The sequence below is a fragment of the Spermophilus citellus genome (assembly GCF_964194105.1).
Source record: "Spermophilus citellus genome assembly, chromosome: 2".
NCBI classification, from domain to species: domain Eukaryota; kingdom Metazoa; phylum Chordata; class Mammalia; order Rodentia; family Sciuridae; genus Spermophilus; species Spermophilus citellus.
In genome coordinates, this window is record NC_138183.1 from 9,627,687 (window position 1) to 9,650,445 (window position 22,759).

The following is a 22,759-nucleotide window of genomic DNA, read 5'->3' on the forward strand; positions in this document are numbered from 1 at the left end:
AAATCAATGTTAAGTGGAAAAAAAACAAATCATAGAATGAAACATTTTATATAATATTTAAAAACATACCACAAGAGTTATGAACAATAAATTCAGTGTGGGAGGAAAGAGAAAAAAGAAAGGGAATATTTTATTTCTTAAACTAAATACCATAGACATTGTTTATATGTTATCTATACTTCTATATTGCTCAAAATCTTTTGCATTAAAGAAAATACATACCATGAAATGGACAAATGCAAATAGAAGTTCTGATGGTTTCATGTCCATCCAAATAGATTTGGAGATATAGCCCACATGAGACAACTACTTTACTACAGCATTCAGCACCCTGTAAATTACATGCTTAGAAGTTTTCTCCTCCCCTAGGCTATGAGCAACTTCAAGGACCAGAATAAGGATTCAGTAAATGTTTGCAGAATAAATTTATGGTATGAGCAGTGCTTGGATGGGGCTCCATTCTCTAACTTGGTATCTGTTTATTTCTAAATAAACTGACCATACCTTGACTATTGTAGACAACTAATTATCTAAGAAAAATTAACTTGGCAAAGCAGCATTCACTATCAGTCATTAACTATTACTAATAATCATCCATATTCATTAAAAATGTTGGCACAAGACTCAGTCTTCCTCTCTACCCCACACCAATCCATTAGTCCAGCTTCCAGAAGCATATAAGAAATTCAACCAACATCCTAGACTTAAGTTTCACTGTCTAATTACCACCCAATCCTTTTATCCTTAAAAAAAAAAAAAAAAAAAAAAAATCAATGCCCTTTAGCTCCAGCTCACCAATTCCCAGGTCCACATCCTAAAAATTATCATTCATCACCTGGAACCACTTCACCTTTGAAATAAAATTTAAATGTCTCATTATCAGTCTCTTATCCTGCCAATCCTTTTATTTCCTCTCTCCTACTTCAACTATTCTTCAATCTAACTCAATCAACCAACCCTCAAATTTTCTCTTGGTCAATCAGCCATTATCTTAGCTTTCTCACCTGTGCACAATGAATTATGCGGTAGAACATCATAATTATTCTTTCAAGAAAGTCATGTAATGCATTACACCCTTATCCTCTTCTCTCATCTGCCAAACTTCAAGCACACAGGAAAGTTGCAATCTGCATTAACTAGTTGAAAAAATCACAAGGAGTCATGCAAGTAAGTACATTTCAATTTCAATTTCAACCTCCAACCTCAGTGAATCCTCAAACTAACAATTATTTCCCTTAGCCTTGTCCAGCTCACTCTTCTATTATCTTCACTATTCCAGGACTTCATCACTTCTTCAAACTGTACTTCATCCCAGCCCAACTCTTAGTCACCAGATTATCTTTCCTACTCATTAAAAGGAGTTCATTCATGCAGAACACTTTCCTTCCGGTTTCCAATTCCCACTTACAAACTTCTCTACATCTGTATGCATCTCTCACCTTATCTCTAGTCCTTAAAAATGTAACGTAGCATAATACTATGACTATAGTGTAAAGTAATTTATGATATATTTCTTAATAACTGGAAGTCTGAAGGTTCCCAACACAAAGAAATGATGTTTCAGATAGAAATGTCAATAACATTGATTTGATCATTATGCATTGTATACATGTATTATTGTACTGCACCCTATGTGTACAAATATGTGTCAATTAAAAAAACTGTAGTAATGTCCCACCATCATTGGAAGCCAATTCTATCTGCTCCCTCTCTGAGACCCTGCTCAATCTTTCATTCCTGTTCTACTCTGTCCTCTCACAGGTCCTCCCATGACACTAAATTTAATAGCCAAATCTCTTGTCAACCTTAAGAAAAAAAATTCTTCATCTTATGTCACTGTCTAATTACCACCCAATCCTTTTCTCCTCTCATTCAAATGTCATCATTCTATTGAAACAATTTACCATAAGGCCCCCTTTTTCACTTGCATCTTACTAAGGCTGTTGAAAGCACATTATAGTGCTAAAAATCTTTCTCCACTGTCAGAAGTTCTACCTTCTTAGTGTTCACTCTAACACAGGCTCTTTGTTTTCCTTATATTCTGTGACTATTAGTTCTCTGCCTGCACTATAGACTCCTTACTGATGGTATTCCTGGACCTCTCCCTGAAGATCTTAGCCACTTTACATTTTTCCCAGGCCATATCTTTTCTCTGAGAAAGACCAGACTCCTAAATCTTAACTACATATGAAGCACATCCACAGGGCCTTCCCACTGGAATCTCAAACTGAACATTCTCAAAAATGATCTCCTCCCTTTCAAGAGCAAAATCAGCAAGAAATGCAACTGACAGCACCAAGGGCCAGTTCTTCTGAGGTATGAAAAAAGAAATTAAAAAGAGAGGTGGAGGGGCTAGGATTGTGACAGGTAGAGCACTCGCCGAGCACAGGCAGGATCTGGGTTTAATCCTCAGCACCACATAAAAATAAAGGCATTATGTTGTGTCCATCTACACCTTAAAAATAAAAGAGAGAGAGGTGGAAAGGAAAAAAGGAAGGACAAGGAAATACAATTATTTTTGGTACTGGGACTTGAACTCAAGGGTGCTTTACTGCTAAGCACATCCCTAGCCCTTTTAATTTTTATTTTGAAGCAGGATCTCACTAAGTTGCTTAGGGCCCCACTAAGTTGCTGAAGCTGGCCACTTGTGATCCTCCTGCCTCCAACTCCTGAGTCAGTGGGATCACAGGTGTATATCACCGTGCCCATGAGGAAATATAACTTTAATCTGAAAGGCTTGTGCTAAAGTTTCTTATACCTTCACTCCCAAAATCAGTATTCCTCCTAGGGCTGTCATTCCTCAAGCCAGTTCTGTCTCCCAGACCTGTCACTCCCAAATTTTTGGGAAATATACACTCACAATCTTACAGTTACCATAAATTCACTCATTTATGAAAATTACCTTGTACATTAATAATTATACTATGCAATAAGTAGATTAAGCAAAGAATGATATCTTAAGAAACCTATAATATAGGGTACTTTCTAGTTTTATCTTCTGATCAGCAAAGGGGAACTATATTAGCCTAAGGATCCTGAGAACTGCCAGACCACCATAAACGTCGTTGTTATCACCAGTTATCCCCACATACCTTCCCATGCCCACCCTGTCTTTGCCTCTAAACTGAGGCATCCTTAAAGTCATTTCTTCAACATCTGTCAACAACCCCACTAGTCCTGACTTGAAAGCCTCTCTCTCCAGGAACTCCTCAGACCTTCAAGTGATACTTCCACAGTAACATCAAAAAATCAAGCAAAAACTATTAGCAACAAAGTAAACATGGAACTGAAAAAAAAAAAAGGGTCAAGTTTAAAATAGTAAGATGGTTTCACAGCATTTTTACTTTCCTTTGTCAGATCTCCCAACCTAACTCAATGAAATCTCAAAGATGGCAGCCTAATTTCTAGTGTGGACTGCTGGTCCTGATGCTGGAGGGAACAGAACAGACCTTATTTTTTAAGAAGTGTGTTTGTTCTGACTTTCTGGTGGCTGCCTGAAAAATTAATATAAGGCTAGTCTGTTTTACCTACCTTGAACTCACTTAGAACAGAAAAATAGGGGACATTCCTCTAAAACACTGTAAAAAAGAAGATGCACCCACCTGGGGCAAAAGATTATAGAGCAACAAAAGCAAAAGCTAAATTTAATAGCCAAATCTCTTGTCAACATAAAAGTAATAGGGCATTCAAAATGGTACTACAGAATTTAGAAAGTCTCATGGCATGTTAAAGGTGCTCAAAAAAGACCCAAGAATACTTTATGTTTCACCTCTGGTTGATCTCAAGCACAGCAGGAATACCAGAGCTGAGTTGTAAATGGCCTATTAAAGCAATAAAAGAACATCCCCAGCAGAGAAATCTGCAAAGACTGAGAAAAGATGTTTTCCTCCTTTCTACTTTTTCCTCTTTCATTTTTTCTGTATTTATTGAGGCTCCTGATATTCAAGGAAATCTCTATCAAAACACTAGCTGAGGGCTGGGGTTGTGGCTCATTCGAGGCCCTGGGTTCAATCCTCAGCACCACATAAAAATGAATAAAATAAAGGTATTGTGTCCTTTATTTTAAGAAAGTAAAAAGGAAAAGAGTCTAAGCAGTCTATAGAACATAAGCATACCAATGTACACATAATGGGAGTACCAAAAACAAAGAAGTGACAGAAAGAATATTTGAAACAATAATAGCTGAAAGCCTCCAAAATTTGATAAAAGTCATGAATACATACATACAAAAAATTCAATAAGCTCCAACAAGGATAAACAAAAAGATCTACTCAGAGATGCACTATAATCAAATTACTAAAAGAATCTTGAAAGCAGCATGCATGAGAAGCAACTCATGACACACAAGAAATCCTCAGTAAGATCAACAGCCACATTCTAGACAAAAACCACGAAGGTAAGAAAACAGCGGAATGACATATTTAAAATGCTGAAAAAGAAAACTACCCACCCAGAGTTCTGTACTTGGTAAAATTACCCTTCAAAAGTGAAAAAAGAAGCACAGCGGTGATACCTATAATCCCAGCTACTCAGGAGGCTGAGGCTGGAGGATCACAAGTTCAAGGCTAGTTTAGGCAACTTTGTCTTTTTTTATTTAAAGAGAGAAAGAGAGCGAATTTTAATATTTATTTTTTTTTTAGTTAACGGCGGACACAACAACTTTGTTTGTATGTGGTGCTGAGAATCAAACCCGGGCCACACGCATGCCAGGCCAGCGTGCTACCGCTTGAGCCACATCCCCAGCCCCTAGGCAACTTTGTCTTTAAAGAAAAAAAAAAAAGCGTAATAAGAATTGTAATGCTTTCCACTGCTGTGTTGTAGTTAAAAAATTTGTGTGTGTGTGTGTGTGTGTGTGTGTGTGTGTGTGTGTGTGTCAGAGATGAAGCTCATTGGCAGAGTGCTTGCCTAGCATGCATGGGGCCCTGGGTTCAATCAACACAATCTTAAAAAAAGAGAGAAAAAAAACCAACTCAAAACTAGGAATAGAAAGGAATTTCCTTAACATGTTAAAAGAAATTTATCAAAATCCACAACTAACATCATACTAAACAATGAAAGACTCAAAGCTCCCTCACTAAGTACAAGAACAAAACAAGAATGCCTGTTTCCTCCATAGCTATTCAACATTGTTTTGAAAGCTCCAGGCAGGTCAATGAGTCAAGAGAAAGAAATAGGAGGTAATCATATGTGAAAGGAAAATGTACGACTATCTCTATTTGCAGAAGACATGATTCTATGTGTAGGAAATTACAAAGAATAAAAAAAAAAAGTGCTAGAACCATTAAAATTTGGGCTACATCAGGACACAAGAACAACAAAAGATCAACCTTCCTGTACTCCCAAAAAATAGAAATCAGTTGTGTTCCTAAATGCTACTAATGAACAATATACAAATGAAATTAGGAAGGAAAAAAAAAGCCTACAGTGTTTTATGAAAGGAGAGAAGGTTAGCACTCCCCTTGACAAAGATGGAAGAGGCCCTCAGGCCTGACAACACACTTAAGGTTAAGGCATTGCCACCTACTTCAAGGCATCTAACCATGATTTTTTTTTTCCTCCACCCCGCCCTTCTGCCATCATGTGCTGCCTCACCTTGGGCCCAGAGCAGTGGACTCAGCCATCTATGGACTAAAACCTCTGCAACTATGAGCCAAATAATTTTTTTCTCCTCAAAAAAAAAAAAAAAGTGGGGGAGGGATGTAAAAGACTGATATACTAAAAACAAAGCAGTACTAAAAAAAAAAAAAAAACTTAAAACCAATGTTCACAGGTTAGAAGATTTAATATTGTTAGGAAGGCAACACTACACAAAGCAATGTATAAATTCAATGCAACTCCAATCATAACTTTTTTGCAGAAATGAAAAAGCTAACACTCAAATTCAAATGGAATTTCAAGGAGGCTGGAATACCCAAAACAATCTTTAAAAGAACAACAAAGTTAAAGGACTCGTACTTTAATTTCAAATTTTATTACAAAGCTACAGTAATCAAAACAGTGTAGTAATGTAATAAGGATAGACGTTCAAATAATGGAATAAAATTGAGAATTCAGAAATAAATCCATACATCTACAGCCAATTTATTTTTGACAAAGGTACCAAGATCATTCAGTGGGAAAAGAACAGTATATTAAATAGTGCTACGACAACTGGATAGTCAAACCTAAAAGAATGAACTGAGATCCTTACTTTATACCATAATTAAAAATTAAGTCTAATGGACTAACCACCAAATTATAAAACTATAAAACTTTTTTTAAAAAATAGGGGTCTTTATGATCTTGAATTTGGCAACAGATTCTTAGATATGATACCAAAAGCACAAGCAAGAAAAGAAGAAATAGAAAAACTGGATTTCATCAAAACTTAAAACATTTATATATCAGAGGACATTTTTAAGAAAGTGGGATAACTCATGGAATGGGAAAAATTATTAGCAAATCATCTGATACAGTATAATCTACAGAACAGAGAACCCTCACAACTCAAAATCAAAGCTAAGTGCCCCAATTAAAAAATGGGCAAAGAATGTGAACAGGATCTTCTCCAAAGAAGATACAGAAATAAGCACACAAAAAGATTCTAATTAGGGAAATGCAAATTAAAACCACAAATATCAATAAGAACTTGGAATCCTATACATTGCTGATAGGAATGTAAAATGATGCACCCACTATAGAAAATAGTTCAGCATTTCCTCAAAAAGATAAATATAGGTCCTGGGGATGTGTTTCTGTGGTATAGCACTTGCCTAGCATGTACAAAGCCCTAGGTTCAATCCCCAGCACCACAAAAAAGAAAAAGAGGGCTGGGGTTGTGGCTCAGTGGTAGAGCGCCTGCCTAGCACATGTGAGGCCCTGGGTTTGATCCTCAGCACCACATAAAAAATAAAATAAAATGTGTTGTGTACAACCACAACTAAAAATAAAATATTAAAAAAAGAAAGAAAAAGAAAAGTTAAATAGTCCTATAATATTAATGTCATCCAACAATTCCACTTTTAAGTATATACTCCAAAGAATTAAAAACATGAAGTCAAACAAATATTTGTACACAAATGTCTAAAAGTCCATAACAGCACTATCCACAACAATCAATAAATGGAGAAACCTAATTTCTCCTCAACTTATAAACTGTAATATATTCATTCAATGCACTATTACTGAGCCAAAAAAATTAACAAAGCCAGATGCAGTGGCTTGCTTTTAATCTCAATGACTCAGGAGGCTGAGACAGGAAGATGGCAAAGTCAAAGCCAGCCTGGGTAATTTAGTAAGAACTTGTCTCAAAATAAAAGTATAAACGGGCTGCAAATGCAGCTCAGTAGTAAAGAACTCCTGGGTTAAATCCCCAGTACTGACCAAAAAATAGAGAGACAAAAAACTAATGAAAATACTAATATATGGGCTGGGGATGTGGCTCAAGCGGTAGCACACTCGCCTGGCATGCGTGCGGCCCGGGTTCGATCCTCAGCACCACATACCAACAAAGATGTGTCCGCCGAGAACTAAAAGAAAAAATATTAAAAATTCTCTCTCTCTCTCTCTCTCTCTCTCCCCCCCCTCACTCTCTCTTTAAAAAAAAAAAAATACTAATATATGTTACAGCATGAAGAATCTTAAACCAGGCCTAGTGGTTCACACCTATAATCCCAGCAGCTCCAGGAGGTGAGGTAGGATGATCTCAAGTTCAAAGACAGCCTCAGCAACTTAGTGAGGCCCTAAGCAATTTAGTGAGATCCTGTCTCAAAATAAAAAATAAAAAGGGGTGGGGATGTGGCTCAGTTAAATGCCCCTGGTTCAATTCCTGGTACCAAAAAAAAAAAAAAAAGAGAGAGAGAGAGACTCTTAAAAAATTTATTCTAGCTGAAAGAAGCCAGTCACAAAACACCATGTACTATATGACTCCATTTATATGAAATATCCAGGATAGGTAAATCCATAGAGATAGAAAACAGATTGGTGGTTGGCAGAGAAAAGGGGGAGGAACAGGGAATGATGGCTTAATAACAGGTATAGGAATTTCTTTTGAGAAGATGAAAATGTTTTGGAACTAGAGAGAAGTGGTGGTTGTATAATATTATGATTGTACTAAATGTCACCAAATCATACACTTTAAAATGGTTATTTTATGTTACATGAACTTTACTTAAATATAAATAAACTAATATCCTCAAGCAAATGAAACAAATATAAACTGCTGGTACGAAAATAAATTGGTACAAACACTGAGGAAAGGAATTTGATCTTATCTGGTTAAGTTGATAATGATCATGTCTTCTGCCCCTGCAATTCCACTCTACTCTCTCTCAGTTAATGACAACCACTCAGTTAATGACAACCACTCACCTCATCACCTTCACCTGAAACTGGCACTCCTGTTTTCTCCCTCTCCCTCCCATACCATATTCGAATCATTTTAACAAACAGATATTGAGAACTTCTTACTCTGTGCCAGGAGACAAAACAGCAAACAAAAACACAGCATCTCTACCTTAATAAAATTCACAATTTACCGCAAGCAAAAGAAACTTAATTACATAATTTAAACAGTGTCATGAGCACAACAAGGAGAAAAAACATTATGCTACTGGAGTTCCTAAGACAGGTAACTAACACAGACCTGAGAGAGGTCAAAAACATTTTCTGGAAGGACATCCAGGCTAGGGTCTGAAGGGCACACAGAAGCCAACTAAGTGAATGAAGACAAAAATAGTCTAATCAATCATTTAATCATTCCTTCTCATTTTTTTAGTTTTATTAAAGCTATCGCTCCCTCTTTTTTAATCCATATTATTATCCACTGTAAGTATACATCACTACTAACCTACAAAAATCTACTAACTAGTATATTCCTTCAACAGTTTCCCAAGTAAACTTGTAAACATACACCCATCTGTAACTACACAAAGGGTAGTTAAAGACTCTACTCCCTTCACACAGAATTAAAGCCTCAATAATGTGGTCCCTGCCTGTATCAATCCCTGCCTCTTTTCACTTCTAGATAATCCAGTTTGTATTTATCCACATGTATTACTGTATTACTCAACAGAACGCAGTTGCTGTGTCTCTGATGTCTTAGTTGTGTCACTGACATATAATAAGTCCTCAATATATGTTTGTTGAAGAAATAAATGAACAGAAAAATAATAGCAATAGCTGTGATTTATTCAGCACCTATTATATGGCAGACACCTCATTAGGTATTGTACATACATTCTCCTCCAATCTTACAACAACCCTGAAAGTTAGGTATTAATAGCCTCCTTTTAGTGAAAAGAAAACTAGGGCTCAGAAAAAAATTAGGTAGATTGCCAAGGATACCAATCAATTAAGTAGCAGTTCAGCGTGGGACCAAGATTCACTGAACTTCAAAATCAGAATTATTCCACAGCATCAAGCTGCCTCCCAAACTACTTTTAAATAGTATCTTTCTCCAAATATCAACACATCTTAGTATTTATAAACTACCTTCCCCAAAGTGAACATCAATTAGAATTATCTGCCTCAAATTGCGTTAAGATGTACCAAGCATTACCAAGCATTACGTACTAATTCAGTTCCCAAAATATAGAAGTGAAAAAAAACTAATGATTCTTAGTAGCCCAATCACCCCCAATAAAACAGTACTCAACAATCATCTAAATCTGGTAAAAAAGTTTTAAGTTTGTATGACAAAATTGAAAATAACTATATTATTCTTTAATACTTCAAGTTCCATGCATTTCAGTTTGCTTGAGAGTAGAATGAAAAACACTCAACTAATCTCAGATATGGAATCCCACTTAAAGAGGCAGATGATATAGAAAAATCCACTTTGAATTAGGCAATACTAATTAATATTCAATTTCTCCCATATTTACCACACACACACACACACACACACACACACACACACACACACACACACACCATAGCACACACAGACAGAGACAAAAGAAGAACTCAATATCACACTATGGTCCCTCTGGTTATTTCAGTCTTCTGAGATGATAGCATTTCAACCTTATATTTCTAAAGGAATTAAGACCCACCAGGATTAAAAATTCAAGTTGTTAAGAAAGTAAAGACTAAATGATACTAGCAGGGCCTTTGGCATCAAATAGAAAGGGGGAGTAGGTAGAAAAGGGGGAAAGGAAATTAGATATTCAGTAACTACTACATACCAGGCATTGGACTAGATATTTTCACATAAATTATTATTATTTTTTTTAAAGATAGAGTGAGAGAGAGAGAGGGAGAGAGAGAATTTTAATATTTTTTTTTTTTTTTTTTTTAGTTTTTGGCGGACACAACATCTTTGTATGTGGTGCTGAGGATCGAACCCTGGCTGCACGCATGCCAGGCGAGCGCGCTACTGCTTGAGCCACATCCCCAGCCCATAAATTATTTTTTATAATAGGCCATTTTTGTTGCTTGAGTAACTTAGAAGATATGATTTTATATCCCAATTTTTCTAAAATTAGTCCTGAGAAGGAAAGTAATACATAAGGAAAGAAACTTTACTTTTTGTTCTTCCATTATTTGTACCATTTTAATGCAATTTTTCTATTAATCATTGACAAGCCATGAAATTTTATATTTCACCATGACCAACCCATGAAATTTACCAACTCTGTCCATGATTTATACCAGGTCATAGTTATAATGTCTGTTATGCAATTTAGCTAAATAACCACTGAAATTCTCCCTTTGGACAGAATAAAAAATCTGCCTATAATTAAAGCAGGAATTGTTAACTACAAGCAGTAAAAGTTTACAGCATTGTTTGACGATTGCAAAGATAAGCCAGTAAAAAGCCTGAGATGTTGTGTCTACCTATACTTCCCACACATTTGAACAACAGTGTGGTATCTCTTAGCATCATAAAATCAATCTCAGATTAGGTAATGAAATATGCACCAGCCTTTTCCCAGAACCTTTGACAAATCACACACAATCCTAAATCTTCATAAATCAAGATTAAAGACAAGTATATCATCACCAACACATATATCTTCCCAGGCCTGACCCAGAGACTAATGAGAAGAGGCCTAGACTATCTCATCTGATTAATTAATTCAAAATGTCTGCTGTTATTCAAATGTGAGGCTGGTATTATTTGAATAACACTTGACAGCAGCGCCTGAAGATATCATTTCTGATTTGTGAAGCTGCTGCTGTATAACTGATGATAGTTTATGAAAATGTTCCAATGAAGCTGCTTTACTTGCCACAACTGTGAAAGATTTGCCAAAGAGGTGGGTTTTTGTGTGTGTGTGTGTGTGTGTGTGTGTGTGTGTGTGTGTGTCAGTCAGTAGTTGATGTTGCTAATGTTGTCAAATAACTTCCGAAATACACAGTCTCTGGAGTCTTTTTTCCCACAACAGTGCCACAATGGCAGCTTTTCCACCTTCCCAGTTTGATTTGTTTTAACACAAAACTGCATCACAGGATCTCTCTCTCATTTTTAAGGATCCAAATAACACCTTAAAGGATTTACCCAATCCCTCTCACTAGCATTTAAAAAAAGAAAAAGGGCTTTGAGATGATGCTAGACTGAAGAAGAGCCCAGATTTGGAGGTCATTTTGTCTTCTTTTAGAATGTCAGAAGGAAGATCAAAAATATCAAAAGTAATTACATTTTTCTTATTAAAAAGTAAAATAAATATGTTCTGAAGCCTAAATATTATTTTCTCCTTCAAAAAGAAATTATGGTTTTCCAATGAAAATACTATTAATGGACCTAAGAGAACTTCAAAATCAACATTATTTATGTTCTGATCCATTTTTCACTTTGGAGTTTAATAGTTCATACTGCTAGCATGGTGATATCAGGGATATCACTGGCAGACTGCCCACCTTAAAGGCTTAGTGTTATTTCTGAACTCAAATTTTCCTTCTCAGCTATTGTAGTAAAGAGCATAAAGATTGAATTCAGAGATATGTTAAATACCCTGCAATGTGCAACCCCAATCATCCAAGTTTCTCCTTCCCTGCCACATAAAATCCATTTGCTTCTAGACATATTCTCCATTTACAAATCCCCTCCACTTCCTCTTCTATATATTTCATTTTTGACACTGCAAATACTTTATTCTTTACTAATCAGTTCAGTTTCAAGAACAAATTTAGTTAAATAAATTTAACAGCTGATTGATCAATTCACACAGTAAAAGAAGATCAAAGAATCGTAGAATATTAAAGCTGAATGAGGCCTTAGAAATTTAACCCAACTCCCTTATTTGGAAATAACCACTCAGTAACCTGCCCAGGAACCCCGGGAAGCTTAACACTAGTTCTGCATGGAAAACTGTGGCTCAACAAACGTGTATCTGTTGAGCTGTCCTTTTTTTCTTTCATCTGTGCAGCCAAGATTGATTACAAGGTCCACTTTTTAAAGGCAAAAACTGTTCTAACATCAAAAAATACTCAGAAGAATACCATACTTATGTGGGCACTAAACAAATGCCCCCAGGGAACCACAATGATGACTTTAGGATACAGTCTGTTGCCTTCAGAATCCAAATCCTGAAAATCTGTTTCTTTTCAGGTAATCTTTTCATTTTCAATGACACAAATACATTAATGACGTAGATAAAGATAAAATAATGGTCTTAGAGCAAGTTATATGTGTTTCACTTTATATAGACCTTCTATTCTCAAAAGATATTCCATAGACCCATTCAGGAGTCAACAAAGTCAAAATTATTTTTACAGTCCTAAAATAGTGGCCTCTTTCTCTGAGTTGACATTAACATTGATGGCACAAAAAGCAATGGCAGATAAAATCTAGTGGCTTACTGTGAAGCAAGGCAGTAGCACCACACTGTAATAACAGTGAATGTATTCTGTACCATCAGGCCCAGGACTTAACAACAATAATCCCAGTATTCAGAAGGCTAAGGCAAGAGTATGGCAAGTTCAAGGCCAATCTCAGCAACTTAATGAGAGCCTGTCTCAAAATGAAAACGGCTGGGGACATAGCTCAGTGATCAAGTATCTCTGAATTCAGTCCCTAATACAAAAGGAAAAAGAAAAGTTAGATTCAATTCAAAATGTCCTTGATGAAATAGTAAAAATTATTACACTTTGAATAAATGACTTTTTAATAGTGTGTACGACAAAACAGGAATTATGTACAACACAGCTGCTTACTAAGTATAAGCAAAAGCACTAGCACAACTGTGAGTTGAACTATCTGAAATAGCTGCTTAAAAAACAAGACTGACAAACTATGGTTATATAGGCTTAGATATTTTGGCAGACATTTTTTCAAGAGGGAATCAAGTAATTCTTCTACTTCAAAAAAAATTGATAATTCTAGTAAAATTATAAAATCTAAACTTTAAAACAAAAATTAGAAACCTGAAACATGTGTCTACCACTATAAGTATGAAAGTTTCCCAGTTCTTAAGAAACTTTTCTGGGGCTAGGAGTAGAGCTCAATGGTAGAACACATGCTTACAGTGTATTGTCAGCACCACAAAAAAAGAAGGAAAAAAAAAAAAACTTTTCTGATGAGTTTGGTGGTAATATTAACTAATGCAACCTTTTGATACAGTGTAAAGAAATGTGTTAACATATCAAAGATGAGTGACCAATGAACCAATATTTTCCAAATAATTAAGATATGTTACAAAATCATGCATGTGTTAGAAGAACTATTCAAAGTACAAACTAGACTAGGATTTTTCTTTTTTTAGATGTTGATGAACCTTTATTTTATTCATTTATTTATATGTGGTGCTGAGAATTGAACCCAGTGCCTCACTTTTGCTAGGCAAATGCTCTACTACTGAGCCACAACCCAGCCCCCAAACTAGACTTGGATTTTAACAAAACATAATAGAGGGCTGAGGTTGTGGCTCAGTGGTAGAGCATTTGCTTCGCACAGTGCTTGAGGCACTGGGTTTGATCATCAGCACCACATAAAAATAAGTACAATAAATAAAGTAAAGACATTTTTTTTTAATTCTTGAAAAATAAATAAATAAAAATTTAAAAAACAATAATAAAAAGTCTTCAGATTCCAGAGGTGAATTAACCTTTAAGAATCTACTTACTAGGGGCTGGGGTTGTGGCTCAGAGGTAGAGCACTCACCTAGCACGTGTAAGGCCCTGGGTTCAATCCTCAGCACCACATAAAAATAAATAAAGATATTGTGTCCAACTGAAAAATAAATATTAAAAAAAAAGCATCTACTTACTATTCATAGGGAGGCATGGTGTCACACACCTATAATCCTAGCTATTGGGATATGAAATGGGCTGAATACTGAATGGAAATAAGAGGGTCCAGGTATCTTTAACTAACCCAGAAATTAAGAAGATTTGCAAAAATGTAAAACGATGCTACTCTTCTCACCATTTTATTTTGCTTCATTTTGTTTTGGAAAATGCTATTTAGGATAATATAGAACAAATTGTAACATTGTTCTTTATGCTAACATGTAATAGGTTTAAGATTATAATTAACTTAAATATTTTAAAATTTGTTTTTAATTTCAAATGCAGTAAATAAATATTGATAGACATTAAGCCCACATAAACAAAAATTCCACTAATAGTGTAAAGGAGTCCTAAGATCAAAGAGTTTGAAAATCACTGCCATAGATGATTATTTCCTCAGAAGTCTTCATATGGGAAAGTTTAACACATGAAATATAGATTCTTACCCAAGAAATTATCTAATTACTTTATATATGAAAGGAATTAATGTATTTTAATGGAATTCTAACAAGTAGCAAAAATTGAATCCCATAGCACAGGGGAACAAGAGTTGCCAATAAGATAAATTCCCTCCTCATAAATAGCTATGGTACCTAGGTTATAAGTCAATCATACCTTTCTTCATTATCATCATAAGGCAACATATGCTAATTACCAAGTAAGTCCTTCAGCAACTTAGGTCCCAAATGTCACACTTCCTCTTCTAAATCTGCCCCGCCCCCGCCTTTTTCTCTAGTCTTTCCCCCCCCCCTTCGTATCTGGGATTAAACTCAGGGGCACTACTGAGCCATATTCCCAGCCCTATTTTGTATTTTATTTAGAGACAGAATCTCAATGAGTTGCTTAGTACCTCGATTTTTGCTGAGGCTGGCTTTGAATTTGAAATCCTCCTGCCTCAGCCTCCTGAGCCACTGGTATTATACGCTAGCACCATTCTCTCCAATCTTACTGACACCTGGGGCTCATTACCAGCCCATTCTTTCCTTTAGTTCTATCATTTTCCTGATTCTTTCCCCTAAGTACAACCAAACATTCACTCAGATCAGACGTCACTGATGCTATAAGTGTGTAAAGACCATTACTTAGAAAGTAAATCTATTAAGCTTCCAAGAAGAAAATGGATTGCAATTACAAATTGGTACAAAATATAGCACTTAAAAAAAAAAAAAAAAAAAGTCTACCTCTACAAAACTGTTGTTAACCTGTGGTTCAGCATCTCCATGAGAGAACCATAAATGATTTGCAAAGTGTCTATAAACTCCTTGAAATTGTATTCAAATATTGAGTGCATACACTTTTCTAGAAATGGACAGTTGGCCTTTGTTTGCATCACATTCACAACAAAACTATAATTTTAAAAAAAATGAAAAAAAAGAGCAAAGAATCCTTGTTCTACAGGTTTCTGGAGTTCCGCAAGTATAGATTTTTATGAATGGCAGTTATGAACAGATTTATTAACAATTACATAAAAATTACAGCTGTTTCGGGGCTGGGGATGTGGCTCAAGCGGTAGCGCGCTCGCCTGGCATGCGTGAGGCCCGGGTTCGATTCTCAGCACCACATACAAACAAAGATGTTGTGTCCGCCAATAACTAAAAAATAAATATTAAAATTCTCTCTCTCTTTCTCTCTCTCCCTCTCTCACTCTCTCTTTAAAAAAAAATTACAGCTGTTTGAATTGCATGACTTTTTTTTTTAATTGTAGTTTATTTATGTGATGCTGAGGATTGAACCCACACACATAGTAGGCAAGCACGCTACCACTGAACTACAACCCCAATCCTGAATTGCATGACTCTAGGAGTAAGGACAAATAGGAATAAAATATTCACAGGCCAAATATCTGTGAGCTTTCCATGTCTTAATGATTCTCATGAAGCAAAATATTTGGTAATTAATTTAATAGTACCAAATGAGATTTAGACTTACACCTGAACCACAGAGCTACTACCTAACTCACCAATTAGCCTTCACCAAATTTACTAGTCACATGGGTTGGTTTTTAGTAGCACAACTGAGAAAATCCATGACACAATTTATTTCAGTGGTTCTCCACTAATAATATTTAGAGTGTTGTTTCTTAACTCTTTCAAATTGCTCTATGGGTTTTACTAAACAAGCAAATATAAAATATGATTTCCCAGGTCTTTCAACCTGATAAACAACAGATAGTGGCCAGTTCAATCAAGAAAGTAAACAGTTCAACAAGGACTGTAGTACAGATAAGTTAGGGAATTAATAGTCAAGTTCAAAGAACAAAATACTCTAGCAATTAATTAAATGATACACTACTATATTTTGTGCTCCTGATCATGCAAAGTTTAAAATTAAAATTCATTTAAGTTATATAATATGTATGTGTGTGTATATACATATATATATATATATATATATATATATATATATTTATAATATATTTTTTTTTTAGTTAACTAAATCCTAGGCTAATCTTTAGTCATACATGTAATCAATCTGTCACCTTTGAAGATAATTATTTATTATTAACTTAAACAGGAATTTCTATACCTTATAGATAGAAAACTCAGCTACAAAACTATACAGTGTAAAATGAATATAAATCAATCATTATGACAGATAAACTTGAGAGTCAAAATGAACAAAATATTTTACATCAGCAAAATGTCTCATCAAATTCTACTCTTTAAGATTTCAATGTAATGTACTAAAACAAATGTCCTTCCCAAATCCACAGAAAAACACTGTCTTACTTCAAAATTTCTATTTAGAAACACAAATATTTCCTAGCTGTGAACCATACGTGAAAACTTTACTATTCAATTCTAAGTATGTTATCAGGAGTTTTCAACAGTTTTTCTCTTTTAAAAATATCATTAATGATAGTAATGGGAGCAGTAATACATAAGTTATTTTCACAAATAATGTACATATAAATTACTCAAGATCCAGGTAAGCAGCTGTGGAAGTTTTCTTATATGTACTATAGTTGCTATAATTAAGATGAATTTTTATATAAAAGATTATTACAATGTAATATCAGATTTACAGCAGATACCAGATAATATATGAAGGCATTTATGTTTTTATTTTAAAAATAAGCTATTGAGCACATTGGGTCATAAGAATATGTAGATAGATTATAGATAAGATAGACAGATAGTATCTGACCTCTAACAGCATACAGTCCCCTAGAGAATGGAAACAAAAAAATGAAATAGTCCCTCTGTTTTAAATGAATCTTTATAGCATACCACTAGTAGTGTTAACTTGGGTCAATTTTATCTAATACTGAACTTCAATGACTTAGAAATCAATATTTATTAATTATAAGTCCTTCAAAGTAAAATCTCCCCTTATTCTCCTCACTGGATCATAATGCAATACTCCTTCCTTCATCTTAAAACATAACTCCTCTCTCACGACTGTTACCTCAATAATCAACTCTAAATATATGACTCTGCACACCCCACATATTACTAGGAGGCTTAAAAATGAAGTCAGGGTGCTGGGGATGTGGCTCAAGAGGTAGCGCGCTCGCCTGGCATGCGTGAGGCCCGGGTTCGATCCTCAGCACCACATACAAACAAAGATGTTGTGTCTGCCGAAAACTAAAAAATAAATATTAAAAAAAAAAATGAAGTCAGGATGGGAATACATCTCTGTGATAGAGCACCCTGGGTTCAATCCCTAGTACCGCCACTACTACCCTCAAAAAAACAAGTAGGGTTAATAGGCAATGGCAGCACAAGATCCAAGTTTTGCTTTGTTTTTTTTGTTTTGTTTTAATTATTTTTGTTATTAGTTGTTCAAAACATTATATAGCTCTTGACAAATCATATTTGCTTTGTTTTGTTTTGTTGGTGCTGGGAAATGAACCCAGGATCCTCTTTGTGCTAGGCAAGTGCACTTCCACTGAGCTATATTCCCAACCTCAAGTTTTAAAAATGAAAGTCTTCAATTGCCCATTTCTAAGCATATAACCATAAGACTATCGATACAAATAACACATTAAAAATACACTCCTTTTTGGGGGGTGGGGAGGCAGAACCTACCGGGGATTGAACCCAGGACCTCATTCACGCAGGACAATCGTTCTACCACTGAACTAAATTCCCAGCCCTTTCTTCTAATTTTATTTTAAGAAAAGTCTGAATTGTCAGGTCTGGCCTTGAACTTGTGATCCTTCTGCCTCAGGCTCCAGAGTAGCTGGGATTATAGGCATGTACAACTGCACCTGGATAAAAATAACAGATGCAAGAAAACACAACCAGTATTGCTCATGCCCATTTTTTTTTTTAAACTAATTTCCTGCCCTTAAATGTGAGATCTCAGGAAGCCAGTGTTTATACTATCAGGTATCAGGGAAGGTGTAGTATTTTAATTTTTATAAGATCTAATTTCTGGGCTGGAAACACAGGTTAGTGGTAGGTCACTTGCCTAGCATGAATGAAACTGAGTTCAATCCCCAAAATTGCAAAGGAAAAAAAAAAAAATAACAAACTAACAACATTTATCTAATAACTTTAAAGGATGCTATTTAGGAGAACCTGTAACTAAGGCCAATATCTATATAGAATCTATTTCTGGCCCTCATAAAGAAATAAATTACACAATTATCAAATTAAAGATAAGCCTGTCTTTAAATATTTAAATATTTATTTTTTTAGTTGTAGTTAAACACAATATTTTTAATTTATTTATTCTTTTTTATGTGGTACTGAGGATTGAACCCAGGGCCTCACCTGTGCTAGGCGAGAGCTCTAAGCCACAATCCCAGCCCAAAGATAAGTCTGTCTTTATTTTATTTTTATTTTATCGACTAGATTTTTTTATACAACTAAAAACTGCAGTCTTCAGAGTAGCCATCAGAATCCCAAGTCTAGGAATCTAGGTGGGGATAATAGAATATTTAGACATACTAGTGCAAAAAGAGGAATAGTGACTTTTCTACATTTGTCTTTGAACTATAATTATATCCTAATATATAGAGTTCTAAAAATAAAATATAAAAACTGGCCCTTGTTTACTGTAACTGTCCTTGAAAAACAAACCTTTGCGAACAATCAGCTCTAAGCAAAGGCAAATCTAAGCAATAACCGAAAACTCTGATATCCTAAGGTTTCAAGAATCATTTCAAATCTTAAAGTAAAAGCTTTACCTAAGAAAAATGTAGTGTATTTCTAAGTCAAAACTGAAACTTTTTGCAAAACGATATTTTTCTTATAGCATGTAGTTCCCCCCAAAAGGCGATAAACTCTCTATTCTTGCTTTGTGCCTGAAGACATAATCTGCTTTTATCCTTTAGCAAAATATGAACCAGCTACTAGGCTGACAATGCCAAGAACCATGACAAAATGGATTATTAATGAGAAACTGAACTCCAGAACTCTATTAATTTATGTCTTCCTGTCGGATCCAAAAGATATATCAGCCTTCTCACTCAAAAGAAAAAAATGCCAACACTGTACTTTGTTTTAAAGTTCTCCACAGATGAAGAATTCATTATCCAAAGTACAGTTCTGTTATTTCAGGCTTTCTTGTAGAATAAAGAATCTTTATCAAATGGCTAAGAAAGCTGCTGACAAGTGCAAGTACCTTGCAAAATATATTTACGTCAAACATTCACTGAGAAAAACCAGGGGGAGGGGCAGAAAAAAGGTGAAAGCCCATGAAACATTCCTATCCCACCCGGTCCTGGCAGTCTTTAGAAAACCAAGCCCTTCTGATTCTAGTTATAACATAGTAAGCAGCATTAATACAAAGGCATGTTTGTGGGCTTTTTTAAATTCCTAATTACACTAATTATTCTGACATGAGGGGAAATGATCTAACAAGTAAAGAGAAGAATGTGTGATTTCTTTATGCATAAACAACAATGTTTAAGTGACATAAAATATCCTTTTAGGCTTTCATAAGAAAATCTATCTAATCTATGCTTATCATAATATTTATGAAATAAAAAAACCAGAGAGGAAAAATTGCTATAATGTACTCTGTGTGACCTCTGCTTTCTACAGAGAATGGAAACAGCCTTTTGCTTTTCAATCCCCATCAAAGTGGAGTAAAAGGAGGGACGGCGTTCCCGTGCTCACTGCCATTAATCATTGCTTTCTTCAAGCAAGTGCGTATTAATTTCTGTCATCCCAAACATCATCGAGTATTGTTACAGCACCGTTCACTCCTCATTCACCACCAGTTGTTACCAGTTTCCCTACACTGAGCAGAGACAGGGTGAATCGTGTGGATTTCAGTGTTAGAGGCCTTTATCCCTGGGGTGCTGACACCAATTAAGCCATTTCAAGAAGAAATGAGAACAGGCCCAACCCTTCCATGTAACAAGAGCTTGCACCTAGCTTTGGCAGGTTGCCATTTTCTCTGGCTTCACACTAAGAAATACTCTTCTCCACATCCTTTTAAATGATTCAGACTGTTTACATGTAATCGGTAACAATATCTTTTTGTTCAGTTCTGCAGGTCCAAACTTAATGCCCAACACAATCTCCACACAAAAGACTCTGGTAATCTAGATGGCAATCCAGAAAGATGAATGCTACTATTACAGAATCATTAAATTCAGGTTAAGAAATAAAAGCATATATTCCCTATAACCCTGTGACGATTTTTTAAAGGGACATTTCGAACAAAAATTAGACTGCAAAAGCTATTGCTTTTCTCAAACAGGGTTAATTAAAGACAAAATACTTTATTTCACTGGCTCAATTTCAGCACTGTATTTGCTAAAACACTTTATACATACAGGAATGTAAACCAGATACTTCCAGTATAAATGGCAGTTTGTATCCAGTTTAAAGAAGCTTATTACCAAACACTGTATTGACATTTGCTTTCTTTCTCAATCTTTGGTCAGGTACTAAGGCTATGCTTTATAAAAGGTTACTTCTAGTTGGGGGGGTGGGGGGAATCTGCTCAAGAGAGTTTAATTAATATCATTTTTGCATCGTTAAATATAGAGATCCATCAAACTCTTTCACAATATTGTTGATTTTTTTGACCACTTTAGATCTAATCATTCTCCTTGTTTTAGACATTTACATCTGCTTTTAAGTTTTTATGGTTGCCTGTTGGCAGGCAGCAAAGTGGAGCTGTCGATGCTACTGCAGAATAATGCAAGGTTTGTTATGAATTAAATATTAGAAACCTTAACACAGCGGCCAATAAGAATTATTTGCCTTATTAAAGCAGCAGAAGACGCTGATTAAATTTTCATTGCATTGCAGTCTTTTTCCCATTTCTGCTTTCAATTCATCATTCTAATGTATGAAAGGCTCACCGAATAATGGCAGGGGGACTTAATTTCTGGAATGCAAATATAGCAAAGAAAATACCATAAATACCCTCCCAGAAAACATTAAACAGTCAGTTCTAATTAAGTGAATACTAACTAAGTAAATATTCTCTTAAAGGGAAAAAAATAACTCAAACGTCAAGAATTCCAGAAGGAAAGCACAATTTACCCATATTACAAATATACAGATACACACTGTAGGTGGACTGTATATTTTTGAAAATTGTACTTCTTGCAATGCTTTGCAGGCCTCAGAACACTCTGAAGAAACAGAATACAGTCACAATTATACTCAGTTTTGCAGTTTCTGAAAATTTAATAATTTTTACAAGAAAAAATGACAAGGATAATAAAACAATGTGCATAAAGTAGCACTTGACCAGAATAGCAACCAGCATTTCTGAATTCTTACATTATGTTTTAAATTTACAACATTAATGTTGCAAATATATTTAGAATAAACTGGCCCTGTAAAAATACTGTGATCTCATGTCCTATACTGAAGGTTGTTCACGTTTCTGCCTTAATGTGAGGAAGAAAATGAACTTCAAGTATCCATTTCCCCTAGAGAAAATCTCTTCCTTGAAACTGCAACTAATGAAATGGGGATCTATAAATAGCAGCATCATTACCATGAGAGCCTCTGCTCGGTACCAGCTTCTGCAGCTGACCCTCTTTATACTAATAACTACCAGACTTCAGTCTCATTCCTCTATAGGGTGATCAATATTGGGACAATTAAAAATGTGATGGAAATTTAACCTACAGAAATGATATTTGCTTCACATGCTTCCTAAAAACAGGCAGTCTGCCTGTACTTACTATCTTTCTGCTCAGACTTAACTAGAAAAGTGGAATTTTTGCTTATCGTTTTGGCTATTTATTATTACCATTATTAATAACTGAGATGAGTGGGGCTCTGAAGCTTTTTCTCTAATGTTATAGAGACGTGCATCATGACAAGACAAAAGCCATAATACACCTGAAATGCTCCCTGCTGAATCTCCCTCGATGAACCTCATTAAAATGGTTACTCTATTCCAAATATTATCCACTGAAGCATTACTATAGTAAACTCTTGCATGAATTGCTGAATACAGTGATGGATAAAAATCAGTGAGCATTTAATCAGTAAATGTAATGATTTGGAACGATGTTTTACTCTTACTCAAAATACAATATTTTCAATGCGATAGATCACTCTAAAAAGTTAACCAATATTTAATATCACCATTGGCTATAAATTAGACCATAATAAAGAAC

At 35.1% G+C, this 22,759-nt stretch overlaps 1 protein-coding gene across 6 annotated transcripts in view; it reads right to left on the reverse strand.

Moving 5' to 3' along the window:
- Positions 1-22,759, reverse strand: part of PBX3 (PBX homeobox 3) — a 208,859-nt gene that overhangs the window by 171,910 nt on the left and 14,190 nt on the right. For 3 of the 6 annotated variants that reach the window (XM_081281938.1, XM_081281935.1, XM_081281937.1), the window contains exon 3: positions 14,084-14,152. The exons of the other annotated variants lie outside the window; for them this stretch is intronic. In XM_081281938.1, the coding sequence (XP_081138064.1) occupies positions 14,084-14,152 (69 nt within the window). The remainder of the gene's footprint in view (positions 1-14,083; positions 14,153-22,759) is intronic. 6 annotated transcript variants of the gene reach the window in all.